General features: G+C 45.6%; 1 protein-coding gene across 2 annotated transcripts in view; it reads left to right on the top strand.

Annotated features, from left to right (window-relative positions):
* Positions 1–12470, top strand: part of LOC119446582 (beta-hexosaminidase subunit beta) — an 84402-nt gene extending 71932 nt beyond the window's left edge. For both annotated transcript variants that reach the window (XM_049664229.1, XM_037711052.2), the window contains 11 exons: positions 1009–1077; positions 1172–1221; positions 2280–2390; positions 3473–3571; positions 4331–4469; positions 7495–7684; positions 8217–8343; positions 8459–8636; positions 9618–9708; positions 10410–10514; positions 12338–12470. In XM_049664229.1, coding sequence (XP_049520186.1) covers positions 1009–1077; positions 1172–1221; positions 2280–2390; positions 3473–3571; positions 4331–4469; positions 7495–7684; positions 8217–8343; positions 8459–8636; positions 9618–9708; positions 10410–10514; positions 12338–12425 — 1247 coding nt within the window. In that variant the 3' untranslated portion in view covers positions 12426–12470. The remainder of the gene's footprint in view (positions 1–1008; positions 1078–1171; positions 1222–2279; positions 2391–3472; positions 3572–4330; positions 4470–7494; positions 7685–8216; positions 8344–8458; positions 8637–9617; positions 9709–10409; positions 10515–12337) is intronic.
* The last annotated feature ends 4635 nt before the right edge of the window (positions 12471–17105 follow it).

The following is a 17105-nucleotide window of genomic DNA, read 5'->3' as shown; positions in this document are numbered from 1 at the left end:
CTGAAGTTCTAATTGGCTGGTCTGGGGTACGCGTCAGAAGGAGACATGCACCCGAGCCAATCAGAACTTCAGCAGCAGATGAAATGGACGTATCCACTAGGTGGACACTTACAGAATAGCCCCCAGGTGCATTCGCAGCACGGCTTATCAAGCACGTTGCCAAGCTGCCAGGTATAGCCGAAGCGATAGCAGCATTTGAATCTCTCTTTTTGGGCTCTCATGGGACGGTATATTGGAGAAAACTACGTTGCGCAAATGCACGAAGGGGTTAGGGGAGCCTGCTGGCATCTACAGGGTAAAGGACTAGAGGATACTTTCTTGATATTGACAGATTTTATTGTAAAATCCCGAGTTTCGATATTATTTTATTGGAATAGCATTTGGTCCACTATTAATGGTATCGAGAGTCGCAAATCGCATCGAATCACTATTCCGATATCAGTGATATCTATGCCACAACCTCGGAGAACACTACTAGGGCTCGAGAAGCACCCTTTGAAAGCATTTATGGAGTATTCTTGTTCATCCGCCTTATGAATGTTTTCTTGCTGGAGTGCCCTGCAAATAAATTGGACTCACTGAAAGCATTAAACAGTCGTCTTCTGTTTTCATAGTGTCGCTTCAACATTCCCTTCTCATTTTTTTTTTTTTTTTGTAATCTGTGAGATTTTTTTTTCTACTGCCTGTAATTTTTACATCATCTCATTGGTGTAAAGCATACTAATCCTTTTGCATTTTTTGTGTGTATACATTAGAATTATTTATATAGTTTTTAAATGTTTGTATTCCTTACGTCTGCTCCACTGGGATGCTGCTGTAATGGTGGAATTACTTTGCCAGGCACTGTATGCCTTTTGACACCTCACCCAAGACAATTTCCTTTCTAAATTGACTTCATATAGAAGAAGAAATTAAGAAAGGAATCTTCGGGAAGCACCATAAGAATTTCATCCTCCAGGTTGTTGCTTGGTATGGGCCTCAATGTTTGACACTTTTCCTATCCTGCAGATAACCTGACTGTACCGGTTACCGGTGACGCTTTTCTGAATGCCACAACGGTTTGGGGAGCATTGAGAGGTAAGTGCGTTATAGTTCGCGCTTGTTCACGCCGTTCTTCCATGTAGCCGATGCACTGTATCGATGCACTGTTCTCTTTTATTGGCTCTGGCAGGTTTGGAAACGTTCAGTCAGCTTTTCTACCAACATCCCGGCACCAAAGAGGTAAGTTTCGAATATGAACCAACTTGTTCCAACTATTTGTACCAACATCACACATCATCTCATTATTTTCTGGCATTTGACTTCACCATTTACTATATCTCCCCTGACAATTAACTGTGTTTGTTCGTCACTTGACGCCACCCGCGCAAATATCTGATTGTTCACGCATTACCATTCTGGGGTCGATCGTAAATGCACAAAGCTATTCATTCGTAATAGCCGTTTTCCGACTACCGGCAGCCTTCACTGATATGTTCAACATCTTTATTGGCATGTTCCTGCAAACAGTCCTACCGTTAACAACTCTTTACTACGAGTCTTGGGGTATTTAACGTGCAGTGTTTGGCACGAAAACATTGGGGGCTCAAGCTGTTGTGAGCAAAGCGCTCTAATAAAGTCTTTTACAGAACTCGCCAACTACAAGCGCGTAGACTTATTCTGTAACGGCTACCATTCTTAAGTGAAGGAGAGACATATATACCGACACTGGTGCGTGTCTCCTTGAGCCGCCAATGTTGCGCTGCTCAAGGAGACATGCTCGTTGCAAACCAACACCGCAAGCAAGTCGACTCACCTGAAACGCATAGAACACGCATGAGCGCGGACTCGCAATTACGAAACGGCGAGCGTTTTTATGACGAGCTCGTTGCAAAACCACTCATATTTTCCACACACCTATTTCGCTTGTGAAATCTGGAAACTCTAAAGTGGTGAGCGGATGAGGTTCAATGAAGTCCCGTTGAAAAAAAGAAAATCACACTCAAGAACGTAGAGTTTTGGTACTACAGAACTCGCTAATTTTCTGGAAGACAATCCCAAACGGGTCTTTTTCAAATACCAATCAAATCTTAATTGATAAGTGCGTTTTTGGGGATTCGACTTTTTAGCTGCTGGGTGCATTCATTTACGCAACGCCGTTCGGATGCCACCGAGAGAGGGCGCTAGGCGTCTGGCATCCGGTGCCCCGCATTAATTTTGATATTCTTGCAGGTTTCCCCAATGTACACCGCTAGCTCAGTACACAAAGTCTGCGTTCTCTCTCTCTCTCTCACTTGAAGTTCCTGGTGAACGTGACGTCACTGCGAGACTACCCGAGGTTCTTCTACCGGGGCCTCCTCGTGGATTGCGTCACGCGGTTTCTCCCTGTGAAGTCACTCAAAAGAAATCTGGTGCGTGGCGTCGTGTCTTGCATTTGGCTCTTGTCGCTTCACTCTCGCTGGTGCTTTCGGCTACTCATTAGGCAGTTAGAGAATAGCCCGAAGCTACAGGCGATTTTATTTTCCGCTCATAGGCTGCCGCCATCTTGGAATGTTACTTGAACAATTTCTCATTTTTGCGCCAAGTGACGCCGAATTGACAGGCACGAAACACCGAACGGACCCATACAACCATACTCGCGCATACTGATATCGTGTACGGTGCATTTGAATGTTACAAATACAAAAATCCGAGTACACCTAAGCACCTCTTATGAGTTGTGAATGAGAAAGCATTAACGTCCATTTGAACGCCACTGAGCGGTCCTTCGAGGTTTGCGCTGCGAGAAGTGTTTGCGTTAATGCTCGTTCTGCCCGCCGTGTAATTGGGAGAGTTGATGACGATGGGGGATTTCGCTGCCTGCCTCTTCACTCGCTTTGATGCGTTATTCCGCTCCCTTACTTCGTCTGCGGTGTACTGGCGTAGACGGCCACGTTTCGCTATTGCCGAGGTTGCGGCGGCCGACTATGTATATAGATGCCTCAGACTCCATAGCGGTATACGGGCTGCCCGAGCCAGCAAGTGCGAGCCAACGTCACGAGCTCGCGATGCAAGCTCGTGATTTGGCGTCGCAGCCAATGGGAAGTTAGGTGCCGTTTTCTAGCTGCTACAGACGCCGCCGGCTTTTCCGCTCAATCGGCCATTTGACGCTTTCCCATCAAAAAGACAACACTTAATAGCCCGACATGGCGGCCGCGGCACTCGAGCGCTTCCAGACTCAAGGCACGTCGAGACGTGCACAAGGCCGGGCATCCCCCTTTCCCCTTACCCTAAAATATTATGTACCAGTGATACCCGGCATAAAGCGGCGTGCGACATCACCCGCCTGACCCCCCCCCCCCCTCCCCCTACTCGCGAAAAAAATTCTGGGAAAGCCCTTCGTCCTACAGTAGACGTAAATTTGGCCGATGGTGGTGATGATAATGCTGCTCGCATCGTTTCTTTGGGTGATCTTGTTAAATCATGTTTATTTCCCGCTCCCTCTTCCCACCAGGATGCCATGGCTTACAACAAGTTCAACGTCTTTCACTGGTTCCTCGCCGACGGGACCGCCTGGCGCCTCAGAATGGCGGCATTCCCGAATCTTACGACGGTGAGCGGGCTGTTTTGCAAGCGCAGTTTGTAAATAGTTCATCTTTAATTAATATTTGTTTTCTTTACCATGGCTTGGCGTATACGTCTGTGGTAACTGTGATAACTAAGCAAACTTCGGGATCGGGGCTCTGATGTCCCTATACGTGAGGCGCGCATGCGTAGGCATGCGCGCCTATGACCCGTGCTCTTAAAGCACATCGTATTTTGCTATTTAAACGATGCTGCCTGTATTATAGCAGCCATATAATTTAGAAAAGACAAATTTGCACTTTTTGCGGGCAAGCGTCGATGCCCCGTCTGTCAAATCGTCGATATTGTCGCCGCTAGGGAAGCGAGCGCCGGAGGAGAAAGGCGCCTGGAGGTGGACAACAGAATCTCCGCGCGTTCGCTCGCTTTCCGTTTGTGCTTCGACGCCGCGCTACTCGCTGTGCAGGTTCGCGGCGTCCATACGCTTGCGTGTAACCCGCGTTCACGAAATGAAACGTCACTAACTTTTTTTTTCTTCGCAAAACAGGCAAGCAACAGTACCAAGTACAGTGTACTAGTACACTGTAGTACCAAGTGTCATATTGAACAACTCGTACCATAAAATGCGATCTTTCTGTAAAATTGGAACAAGAACAGAGCAGTGCTAAGCACGAAATGTTAGTTTTCCAAGCTTTATTGAATAGTGGACCCCACGTCTCTGTGTACGATATGCTCATTTTATAAGAAATTGAGCAAGGCTGCGAACGGCGAACGAGATGGTGTACTGCAGGTGGCGCGACTTCCTAGGCACATGTACCAGCCTCAGGACGTCGAGGACGTCATCGAGCACGCCAGGTTGCGCGGCATCCGCGTGATCCCGGAGATCGCCATCGCCTCACCTCCTAAGCTGCTGAGGGACGCACTGCCAGGTAAACTGCACAGGATGTTCATTTTTAAGTTTTACGGAATTTTCAGAAACCGCCGGTGGCAGGTAGCATAATTCTTATCATTGAGTTGGGTTATTCGATGAGGCGGACATTAGTAGCACGAGAAATCGAAACACATATTCAACTAATGAACAAAATTTACTAATTAACTTCTTAGTCAGTTAATTTACGACGCATATTGCAATTTCGAATTGTGGCCGGTGAACTTGTCAGGCGTATCACACTTGGAATTAAATTCCAGAATGACACCAGTTTGGATATATGCACCATCAAACTCACTGTAAAAATGCACTGCTGTCCCACTTACTTTTTTACCAAAATGCTGTTTTATGCATTGAAGCACCACGGTAACTGGAACGTCTATGTATTTCGTCCAACACTTTATGAAATATTATGTCGAAACTGGTGTCATCCTGGAAATTAATTTCAAGTGGATGCGTCCTGCTAACTCACCGACTACAATTCGTAAATTGCAATATGTGTCGGAAAGTTTTTAACTAAGAAGTTCATTAGTCAATTTTTCTTAATTAGTTGAGCATGTCTTTCGATTTCTCCTGCTACTAATGTCCGCCTCTTCCAATAACCCAGCTCAACGATAAGAATTATGCTACCTGCCACATGCAATTTGAAAAAATTCCACAAAGCTTAATTTTGAACACCCAGTACAATGTAATATAAACGGTGTCCCCAACTATCATGCACCAAGATTTAAAATATGCAAATGCCAAGTAGCTGGACAGAACCAAGGTGGTGATGTTTGCCGTCGCTTGGAGATATTCAGATTATTTTTTCATTCCGTCTAATTACATAATTTGTCTCAATTAATTATTCAACTTCTCGAATATTATGATTACATGAAAAGTGTCGATGAGAAAATTGTACAGCAACATTAAAAACTCCCGATACAGCTTTCTGTTGCTCTGTACGTGCTACATAAAAGTTTTTTCCGCGCTTGAAAGAAGCCCACGAATACATGCAAAGTGCCTCGAGCGGCCAGTCGAGCGGCAATTTTGAGTGTATTCGCGGGCCTTTTTTTTTTTCCATGCTCGGAAAAACACTTTTATGTAGCAGGTATTGAGCAACAGAAAGCTGTATCGGTAGTTTTTCATGTATCTCTACAATTTTCTCATTGACACTCTTCATCTAATTATAATATTTGAGAAACCTGACGCGCACAACAATTAAACTGGCGTAACTACATGGACGTATGGTCGACGCCACCGCATCTAGCTATCTAATGTCACACTGATGTCGGGCGCTGTAATCTAAAACCAAACTTGGTCACCTAAGGCGGCAACAATGTATCAACATGTTACCCGTGGTTAGAATTACCACCGCGAGGCGTCGTAGTGACGTGGGGGACAAGACGAAAATGAAAAGTGAGGCCGAAAAGGAAGTCGAAAAGTGAGTGAGGGTATAGCATTACGCATATTAAATGGCAAATAACTCAATTTCGCTAATGAATGGCACTCAGTAAACCAGATGAAGACGTAAATGCGAACAACGGGTTGCGAAGATACACCTTCGATTCACAAAACAGCTGCCCCCGACGTCACCCCGATTCCTCGCCGAGATAGAGTAGTTCGCTCAGGCAAGTGAAACATTGAAAGAAATATGCACATACAAAGGACATTTTGCAATCTATGTGAAGCTGAAGTTTTCGTGAAATGGTTAATCAAGTGCTATAAATATGCCTATTTCGTTCCTTACGTCTTGCGTCATTCCTTACGTCATTGCGGACGTAAGGAATCTCAAAGGGCTGGTTGGCGTTGACAGGATAGCATAGGTGCGATTGTAGCCTAATGGTTAGATTCTATGCTGGAGGACCTAGGTTTGACCCACTACAGGGCACGTAATTATTTTTTATGAGCTATTCGGTAAGACAGTAGCGACAGCCACGATCAGGAAAGTCCGGGAACGTTCGCAAAGAGAGCTTCGCTTTAAAGGGTACGTTTCAAAATAAGCGTGGGCGTGCAGAACCTGTTGGTTTTTTCAAAGGCGTCTCTTGCGTAAAGTCAGCCGTAATAAATGAAGCGATCATAAGTGTCATGTCTTAATTTCCAGTAGCTCCTCTGCGTCCTGAAACGGTCCGATATACTTGAAGTGCAGTATGTGTGACCGGATGGCGCGTCTGGTCAGGATGACACACTTTAAAGGACGGATCAGGACGCCAACCAAAAAAAGAAAAGGAGTATTTAACATCGTTTCTAGCGTATGGGCGTATATGGGCACCGGGAGCCTTGTTCACAAAGCCTTCTTCAAATATACTTGTAAGTTTTTATTAGTATTCTTCGACTGGACTATCCGCTCCTTTCTCAGAAGCTCGTTGACGTCTCGTCACATTTTCCCTAATTACGGGTTTTGGTTATGTCTGGTTACAACGTTAACCTATACACTGCCTCTTTTTTTTTTTTTTTTTCAATTGAGCTTTCACCGCAGAGTCGGATAAAAAGACGGAGGGTTTACAGTCTTTATAGGATAAATCTAGGCAGCCTGTAAATTATAGATTGACTTCTTGTAAATTGCTTGTTATAGACTTATTTATTTTGGCCGCACAAAGTCTATATACGTGTATATTGTCTATAGATGCTTCCCGCTCACGCCCTCGGGCATATGTACTGAATTCTTTCTTAAGGTATTTACCGGGCGCTGCCGAGTCTTTCATTATTACGCGACCATTGCAGGATTAACGAATTTCCTAGCGATATTTAATTGTCTCTGTCCTGCGACAACCGAATCCGGGCTTTTCTCACAGTCTTAATATCGTCCTTGCATCCAATGCTCTGTTGCCCTCGGGCTAACGTTAAAAAGAACTCGCTATAGAGCTTCGCTTCCATAGGAAGCCAAACTTAGCCCGATCTGCTTTCCCCTTCCCAGATATCTATATTATTTATTTTCTCTATTTTGCTTAATTAAGTTGCGACCGTAATCAACAATAAATATTTTTTTAAATTTATAATCGACGTTGTTCAGTCGCTAAGCCAGCTTCGTCGTCGGGCATCCGCAGGCCTGGTGACGATTTGCCAGCGCAGTGACGAGCAGCATCCCGAAGCACAGGTCCCCTGCCCGAAGGACTCCGCGTGGGACGTGGCGGATTTGTCGCACGGCCCTACGTACGATGTGTACGCCGCCATCTTCAAGGAGATCGCGTCTCTCTTCAAGGACGAGTACATTCACCTGGGAAGCAACCTGCATCTGTACGTGACAATAGTGTCCTCGACCATCTTTGTGCAGGAGCCTATACTGATTAACATCAGAATACACTATGAGCAGGCCATTTTATGTATATATCTTTAACGCTGCGCACGCTGAACTAATTATTTTGAAACAAGCTAATGCAGAGCTGACGTCAATTTAGCCAAGCCCTAAAGGCTGGTTCGAATACTCTGAAATGTACTCAGTTCAGCGCAGTTGACTTGTGGCCGAAACACGTTTGGCTTAAGTGGTCAGTGAGCGACACTTGCGCGTTGTCGAACTCATCACGCCTCCCTTTTGATTTCATCACCTGTTCGCGCAAAAACAACGCGTCTTTCCGACGTTTCTGGATCAATCTCGCTTCTCCACCCTGGTCCTTAAAGCACGCTGAGTGCTGTGGCGTTACACGAAACTTCGTTTTAATGCCAGCATCTATAGTCGAAATCGCTCGTTCCTTAAGATCTGCCTTACGGCCTTTTACATTAGTGTTCCTGTTCGCTTTCTTCCGTTTTTCTTGTATTTGCTCACCGCCAGTCCAACACTCCCGAGCGACGCACCGACTTCTATGCTACAGCTGTACATGGACAATATCGTCAACCTCACCCGCAGCCTGGGTTTCAAGACCATGGTCTGGTACGACCTCCTTAGCATCGACATGAGGGTACGTACGACAACTGCCGTTTACTTTTTGAAGCGAAGCTTTCTTTGGCTACGTTAAAATGCACACGCTAGAGCATTCGCTCGTTTCCTCCTGCATTTCTCCTGTATACACGCAGGTCCCTCGCGACGCCGTCGTACAGCTGTGCCGCGATGATGACGTCAGCAGCTCGACGATCCAGCAGTTGGCCAAGGCGGGGCACCAAATGGTCTTCTCCTCCAAGTGGAACCTGAGCGCCTTCATGTACGGCCCCGACTGGAAAAAGTTCTACAGCTACGACGCCGTGCAATTTCACGGTGAGCCGTTCTCCTCATTAAACGCATTAAACAGTGTACGTTACAGGCCGAATATTGAGCTTGTGTATATAAATAACCAGAAGCAGTTCGGGTGGCGATTCCGCCTCGGCATTAATAGAATCCCTGGCGTCGCACAGGCCTCATTTGACAAGATATTGTTGAGCCAGCAACCGGATACATTCCGACCGTGCTTTTCTAGACACATGTTACCAGAAAACGAATGTCGCAACACTTTTACAAGGATCTTTTGAGACGTGGCTTGTCTTTAACAAAGCACGGTGCTCTCGTTCTAACCTAAAGCGTCCTAACCCTAACCTAACCTAACCTAGCCTAATCTAACATAAACAAGCATGGTGTGCGCGTTTACAGCGATAGCTGTTTTGACTCACTCACCTAGCTTGCTTATGTCCGGCATCACCGGACATAAGCAAGCTATAGGAAAGAGTAGGAAGGAGTTGGTGTCGCCCCACCACCGGCGAGCGCCACCTGTATACAAACGTGGAATAAAGTTTACTTCATCTTTTTCTATAAAGGTGACGGGTCGTGCGCATCTGTGAATGTTCACTCTAACCGATATCGCACGAAACTTTGCAAGACTTGCTGCGCATAATTTCGTGCGAGCTATCGCATCACAGCTTCGCATTATGAAACAACAACACTTTTTTTACGAGCTCGCGGTATTTTAACAGAATGAAATGTAATAGTCACAAGGTACGTACCTGTGAACTATCGCTTTCTCGGTGATCACAGTTATTCACCAATGATTCTAGGAGAAAGGAGGACAGATGTTTGTGAATTCAGGGTCAGTAAACATTGCGACCATGCTTACGTGCACTCGGCAAATGGGCGTGTTATTTCAGAAACTGCCGTTTGGGACAGTGAGTGGTGGTTACTTGCCTTCTACGTCGAGCCTGCGACCTGTCCGCTGCTTAACACCGCCCTGAAACTTGCTTGCGCGGTATTCTTTAATCTTCTGTGCAGTGAACAGAGAGACAAGAGACATGGTAATCGGAGGGGAGGCCACGCTCTGGACCCACATTGTTGACGCGACGAATCTCATACCGAGAGTGTGGTAAGAAGTGCTTCATTGGTGCCTTCTATAGTCGCAGTATTAAACAATTTGCGCTCGACGTTTTCACAAGGTTTTTCCTGGCCCCACGTTTTTGAGTGCCGAGAGCTTAGCTTACTGTTATTAAATTTATATAGCAAGCAGTTAACGCCGCAATTATGCTATCTCGTTACTTCCCCATTTCAAGAATGAACTTAGTGTCAACAATTAAACTTGGTGACACACTGTAAATATCACGTGGGTAAAAATGGACTAAATGGGGGCGACCATCCCTGATGTCATGAGACAGAGCCCTTTTGATCAATGTTTTCGTCGTACTCTCATCACACATTTCATTGTATGTCAAGTACTGAATTGTTCGTGCTTATATTGTCACGTATAGCAATCAGTCCGGCACCACAGAGGCCACAGACTTTTCCGCGTATGTTCTCGTATTTGATCGTCAAGAAAACAGCGCACCAACCATTTAGGCAAGAGACATCACTTTTGTGGAAATTAGTCTTTCCTCCTTGCTGTAATTGCTTATTATGGGTGTTTCCCCCGGTGTCACCCAGCCATTACATTAGGTAAATGGGTAGTGCGAAGGACGACGCAGAAAGCATCGTCTGCAAACACGAAGGCGTTGCCTCACTGGCGACAGCAAATGAAACTAAAAGAAAGTTTCGAAGCATGGAGACTCTCCGTTTGCTTCTTGCACACTGCAGGCCCCGGGCATCGGCCATGGCGGAGCGCCTGTGGAGCAGTGAATCGATGACCAACACTGACGATGCGGCGTTTCGACTGGACGAGCAGCGGTGCCGCATGCTCAAGTATGCCCGTCTGAAGTTTCCCATATCTGCATAACACTTGCTGACAACTGGCGCTTACGATTACTTTCTGTACACTCCGTTTTCACAATGATCTGACACTGGAGCATGCAGACGCTGCGACTGACAAGAGCAGCTTGGGCTCCTACGCGCGTCTCCCTATTTGTCCTTGTCCATTCTTGCCATATAATGTCACAGCTGGCGTGAGCCATCCAGAAGCATGGGCCTGTGAATGCGCTGTGTGTCAGAGCTTCCTATAAAAATTGATACAGACGCAACTCAGGTGCTATTGTCTACAGTAGCTGCAAGTATACGGTGGTTCAGCCAGCATAAGAACTATGGGCAATACGTGAATTTGCCTTAAGTTCGTCTTTCTGGCTTCAAACGGTCTCGTGATGCTGCAAATCGACCATTTTCAACGAAATAATGCGTCATAAATGCAATGATTCGCAATGGTTACGCATGTGCACGAAGACTATTTGACTCGCTGCGTTCAGAAAACTACGAGTGCTTGGAAATTTAGGAAGATAAAGCGTAATAAATAACGTCACGAGAACATTTGAAGCCACACGCAGTGCGGTTCGGCAAATCCATGAACCAACCATTATCCCATGGCAGCTGAACGATCCCAGCGCAGAAGTTTTTTGTAGGAACCTCCATATGTGTCCTTGAGTCGTACCAAGTCTTAACCATCACAGTTCATAATTCATTCAAGTGCCAGTATAATGTGAGACACTTTACAACTTCCTCATAGTATGGAAAAGAAGTGCTGTTTTTGAGCCGTGGCCGCACGTATATATGGTCTATAGCCTGTCAAATCGTAGTAGTTATATTAGGGCATGCCGTCAAACTACACCGACGAACACGGAGCTGTCCATGAACCTTTGGGTGAAAAAGTCAGTACTTGTGCAGTGCTTGACGCCTAAACAGTGCGCCCCCATGGCGCTACCACTATACCGACGACAACCCTATACGTCGCCTCAACCTGTCGGTGGCCCGCTTCCGGCATTAGTGCCCTAAAGAGAACTTTCTTGCGGAGGGGGGGGGGGGGGGGGGGGGGGGGGGGGGGGGGGGGGGGGGGGGGGATGGGATTCGAAAGAGTAAGTGCAGGTACTTGTGCAGGCCGCCGCATACGGGTCGAGGTGGGGCAATTGCAAATTTAAAATTTATCTTTGTTCTTTTGAAGGTTTAGAAAAAACCCAACCACTTTGGATGCTCTATATAGATCTCACATGCAGGTGCGACTGCGTAATCGCAATCCAATTATATCAGTTCCTTGTCACCGTTGGCTTGTGTAAATTTTCATTCATTCATTGCTTTGACTGGCGTACTACTCGGAGTATAAATTAGTTTAATATTCTTCGTTCTTTTCGCAAGATCAGTATCAGTACCAGTACGGTGTGCCGCTTCTTGAACTTAATGTTGCCGTTTATTAACAATTAGGCGAATTAAAGCTTTTCGTGCATTAAAGGCGATTTCTTTCTTGACTCAATTCCGTAGTGGAACAGTCGTAGAGGTGACGTCTTAAGAAAAGATACTGCGCCATGATAGACAAGGACGAGATGGTATCCGTGTCGATACCCTCTCGTCCGTGCCTCTCTTTGGCGTAGTATCTTTTCTTAAGCAATATGAACCAACTCGCCCAACAACAAGTTTTATTGAGGGGACGTCTTATAGCACTCAATCAATTTGAGGATAGAACGGTGGTCATGATATACAAAAAACAAAAACAAAATTAATTATACACGATATGCTTCAAAGAGCCAAAAGACCAGTTTGGAGCCTGATTTCACTCTGATGAAGCATCGCTTCTTTTTCTCTTACAGCCGAGGAATTCGGGCGCAACCGATACTGAACGGCTACTGCGGTGACCAAGACCTTGACTACATGGACAATTACCCTGTTGTCGATTGACTTAGTTTTTATTGTTGCAGTGATCAAAGATGAATCTTTTTCTTTTGCCTATGGCGTCCTTGATTGGATAGTTGCACTTTTTCACGTCGTTGTTATGCCTATGTGCATTCGCGAGCCAAAGACCAAGGAGACCAAAGTTGCCGCGAAAAAGTTTTTGTCTTCGCAGCCAATCAGGTGGTGCAGTCTATGTGTGTGTGTTCGACCAATGCAATGTAATGAAGCGATTCCACGTTGCAGAGCTGGGCTTGACGAAGCTTAAATTTTTTCCTGACGCCAATGGTACACCAAACTCTCGTTCGCGAGTTAATACGTTCAACGAACACGTATATTACTTGATCGTCGACGCATTTCCGTTCAAAGCATTTTTTAGTTCCCGGGCCGAGCTAGTCTCGCTCGGTGCACTTAGAAGCAACAAATGTACTTGCATCGAATTGGGGGATTTTTTTCTACGAATGGTTTGTTCGCGTAGGCATCATGTACGTTGAAATTAATGTGTACCGTTATATTCTGGCTGCAAAAACGCGTCTTCTCTCCACACAATGTTTTTTTTGCGGGCTGTCTAAAGAAGGTATTCTTGCTATAGTCCGTGCATTTCGGAAGTACGTTCAGCGAGGAAATTAAAGAAAATGCGGAAGAAAAAGGAAAATTCGCAGAAAGCGAGCTTAATTGAAAGCTAAACCTCAGTCTGGGTCTACGGAGAAAAGAGAGGCCTACACGTCAGCCAGGCGTATAAAGTGATCTCCAAGCTGCGTCATCACAGCCGAGAATTGGGTTGTAGTACTGGCACTAAGCATAATTACTACACTAGGAGCCCCGACCTTTAGTGCAAGTAAATCTAACTCGAATATTGTCGATTATGAATATAGTTCGTATGATTTTTTCCTACGACGAAAAGCATACAGACCTTAACCTTCCCCATAACGTGCAGGCGCATGGAGACAAGAAATACCCGAGACGAAGTTCTTATGCCCAAGTACGCACAAGTCAGACCGGAAACTAGGTGCAGTATCCTCATGTACAACTACTTAAATACCACTTTCGCAGTTTAGAAGCAAAAAAGACCTGCACACATTTATTTAACCTCTCTATCACTACGCTCGGTAACGCAAGGATGCACAAGGAATCTAACCAAAATGACGCCACAGCTGCTTACAGTAAGTGGAGCCAGCCACCGTGTGCGATAGGCACATGCATTTCAAACGCAACGGGTCGTTCCTCCTGCATCTATCAATCAAGATCAGCCGTCCTTGAGCCATTCAGAGAACACATGCGTGTCATTGTTTGCGCAACTGTAGCTGGGAACCAATATATCAAACGGGTAGGATCGCCGTCCGACGACGACGCCATTTAAGAAGCGCGTACTGCGGTGGCACGCAGTTGACAATGTGGGAAATTCGCTAAAGACAGCTCGTTCGCGGGCTGTCGCAGCGGCAAAAGGCGATCGATCAAAGGTTGTCCCGCGTCATCGTGAGGCAATGAGCGTGAGCGTACGCCTGCAGTCTCGAAGATGCGCTCTACAGGTTATGGGAAAACAAGACACCTGCCATCTTAGGACGTCGACGCTGCTCACATCTATACTTCGGCAGCCATCAGAGCGAAAGTGACGAAAACTTATATCATGGTGGACTTACTACTTTCTGTCATACATAGAGAGTGCTGAAAAAAGCAAGTATACGATATTTGCATCATCTCTAAAGGCCTTCCGGAAACCTATGGAGAACTCTGTGAACTCTGACTGTGCAAGCAACGAGCAACTCTGCAAACTGGGCAAGACACATTTTGGGGATGAGCCATTCTTGAACAGCAACAGTACTGTCGATATTAACGGCTGATAATAGACCTCAGACTTAGTTCGATTGATCTGAACTCCAAAACCCACGGTTATAAAACTGACTTCTATCCAGGGTCCGGATTTCGCAGGTGAGTGTTTTTAGAACGGAAAAGATAAACCCATCATTAACAGGAGCTTAGCAGCCTCACTTTTGCATCACATTAATCTGTCCGCCAAGATACGCAAGATACACAATATCAATCGGCTTCTCATCGAAGGATGAAAAGAGGACTGCGAACGTAACCGGGCAAAAAAAAAAAAGCGTAAGGAAGATTCTTTTACGAGTAAACGAAGTCTGTATCCACAATATGGCTATGTCAAACACTGTAGTGGGAGGCTCCGGATAAATTTCTGACCAAGGGTTCTTTAACATGCAACGAAGGTTTTGAACGTTTTTGCATTTCATTCAGATACGACCGCCACATCTGGGAACCGAACCCACAACCTCGTGCTAAGCAGCGAAACACCATAGGCAGTGATCAGCTGCAATTGTCAGGAGGAGTGTACGCTGCCGCAGTTTACACATTTCTTCGATTGTGTGCTAAGATTAAATGCAAGTTCAAGCTAGATTGAAAGTTACTATATCAAGTTATCTCAGGGTTGGTTAAACGGGATAAAGATGACTTAAAACTAAAGAAAATCATGGATTGAAACTTTCTTCCTTAATTTCAGCATTAACTTACCACGGCACTGATACCGTCAGCTTGATGTGGAGGACTTCATAGTATCTTTCCGTATTGCAATCTTCATTCAGAATGAAACATCTAAAAATCGGCAAGGTTAATTTTTTTTCGTTTACGCTCGACTGTAATTATATCATTTTAACGAACAAATACTCGTAACCATTTCTAGGTACTGCTACGATCGCGAGGTGCTAGGGTCAAATTTCAAGGTATGAGCGTCGCCCCTTTTCGTTCTGACGCTGTTTTCTGGCATATACTAAAGGTTCTTCTCTCTGTTAACTTCACCTATTTGGTACGTCGTTCTATAGCTTAAAACTTATCTTTTATTTACGAGAAGTTGCATTCATTCACATAATCCCTTCAAAATGAATGAAGTAGTGACACGCAAAGAGGCACTGACTTCTAAAGCACTCATATTTCATGGATGCCGCACTCGGTTTGACGATGGTTGCTATCTTACTTTTTTTGTCTTTTTTGTTTTACGCCGCAGCTACGGGGCACTTGTAAACACTGACTACTTACCCTGAAACTATTGCGAGAATGAATGCTATACAACGACTTTCTTGCTGAAGAAATACGCCGTCTCAGGTCCAGTGACACCCTTCAGGAAGGCCCGCTTACGAGAAGGAGAAGTCGATTGCCGAGACCACCCCATATCTTATCAGAGAGCTCGTACTATTGTATGGCACGTTCTCCTGGATCGCGCTGAAGAGCAGCAGCGGTCGTCTGGAGTTGCCGCGGCACGCCGCCTGCTGTTCGAGCGATAATATATATCACCGATGTCTCCTCCGCCGCAGCTACAATGACGTTCGCAATACGGTCGATGTTGCGTTCTCCGCCGAAAACAATGCGCGGTCGACACGCCTCGAAGTGCTGCTATGCTGCTGTATACACAGTGCATTGACCTGAATGCGCGAAACAGCCGACTGACACAGGTTGCTAAAGCGTTGACGCCTTTTGCGCTTGACAACAGGTGCGAATCGACAAGCTAAGACTTGGAACAAATGCTTTAGTTTTCTTGGAGCGCACCAAGAAAGGTACAATAGCTAAAGGTACAACGATACCTGACAATACCTGATTTAAACGGAAGCTAAATGAAACAGAAAAAACGCAAGCACTTTTTTCCATTTTTTTTTTCTTTACTTTTGGAAAGTTCAATACAGCAGATCTTGCATCAATGAGTTAATACGAAGAGTTCACATTCATATCGAATGCATATTTGTTCGGGGTTTGTCAGGGCAATGTAGATAATTTGAAGACATCGACGCGAATCCTTATAATTTCATCCGCAAAGCTGTGCTTTATTGAACTTTATACCAAAAAGAATTTCCTCACGGCCTGGCTGCGTAGAATGGAATTAAAGGAGGCACTGCGCAAGCCTCGCGCGCACTTGCATGGCGCACTGCTCAGATTCTTACTGGATGTCTTGGCAAAATAAAAAAAGAAAGAAAGAAATTCCGCTTTTTGCATCGCGAACATGTTCTCGAAGCTAAGCGCAGGAGCATGCTTGCGAAAGTGGTGTTTTTAAGGATTACAATAAAAAGTGTTGAAAGGTTGGTTTCTCAGAATTGCCGCATGGCCGGTGAGTGACTCGTCTTCGCTCTTTTGATTGATTGATTGATTGATTGATTGATCGATCGATCGATCGATTGATTGATTGATTGATTGATTGATTGCCAAGTCGCATGTTGACGCTGTTCCTTACTTGCATTGGCAGGCATTCGTGTGCGCCGAGATGCGAGACTTTTACCAGTGCAAGCTTCGATATTGAGCTGCTCTGTCGCAGGAGTGATACCGATACAAGACCTGCCAATGCAGAGGACTACATGCTCTACTGCCGATGGCGCGCTGCCAGTCCTATAGGTGCATGTATCTTCTTCGCCATAAAAGGCGTTGCCGGTAAGCGCGTATAATCTTGTGTAAGTCCTCTCCATGCGTTCACGAAGATGCTTCTTTTCCTTCTCATTTCTGCACACCTTTGTTTTGTTTATCATTTTATGCAGCGCGGCTTTCAAATCTGACTACAATTTGTGCTGTCCTTGCAAGTTCACTAATATATGTTTCCCGTCGCTGTCGCCGCGTCCACGCCCCGTCGCGTTGGTTGCCACATCGGCCACAGGCATCGCTTTAAGCATCATGCAAGAGGCGTTATCTGGCGGAGTGCCC

This window comes from Dermacentor silvarum, chromosome 3 (assembly GCF_013339745.2).
Source record: "Dermacentor silvarum isolate Dsil-2018 chromosome 3, BIME_Dsil_1.4, whole genome shotgun sequence".
NCBI lineage: Eukaryota > Metazoa > Arthropoda > Arachnida > Ixodida > Ixodidae > Dermacentor > Dermacentor silvarum.
This window is presented reverse-complemented; position numbering and strand designations above follow the sequence as displayed.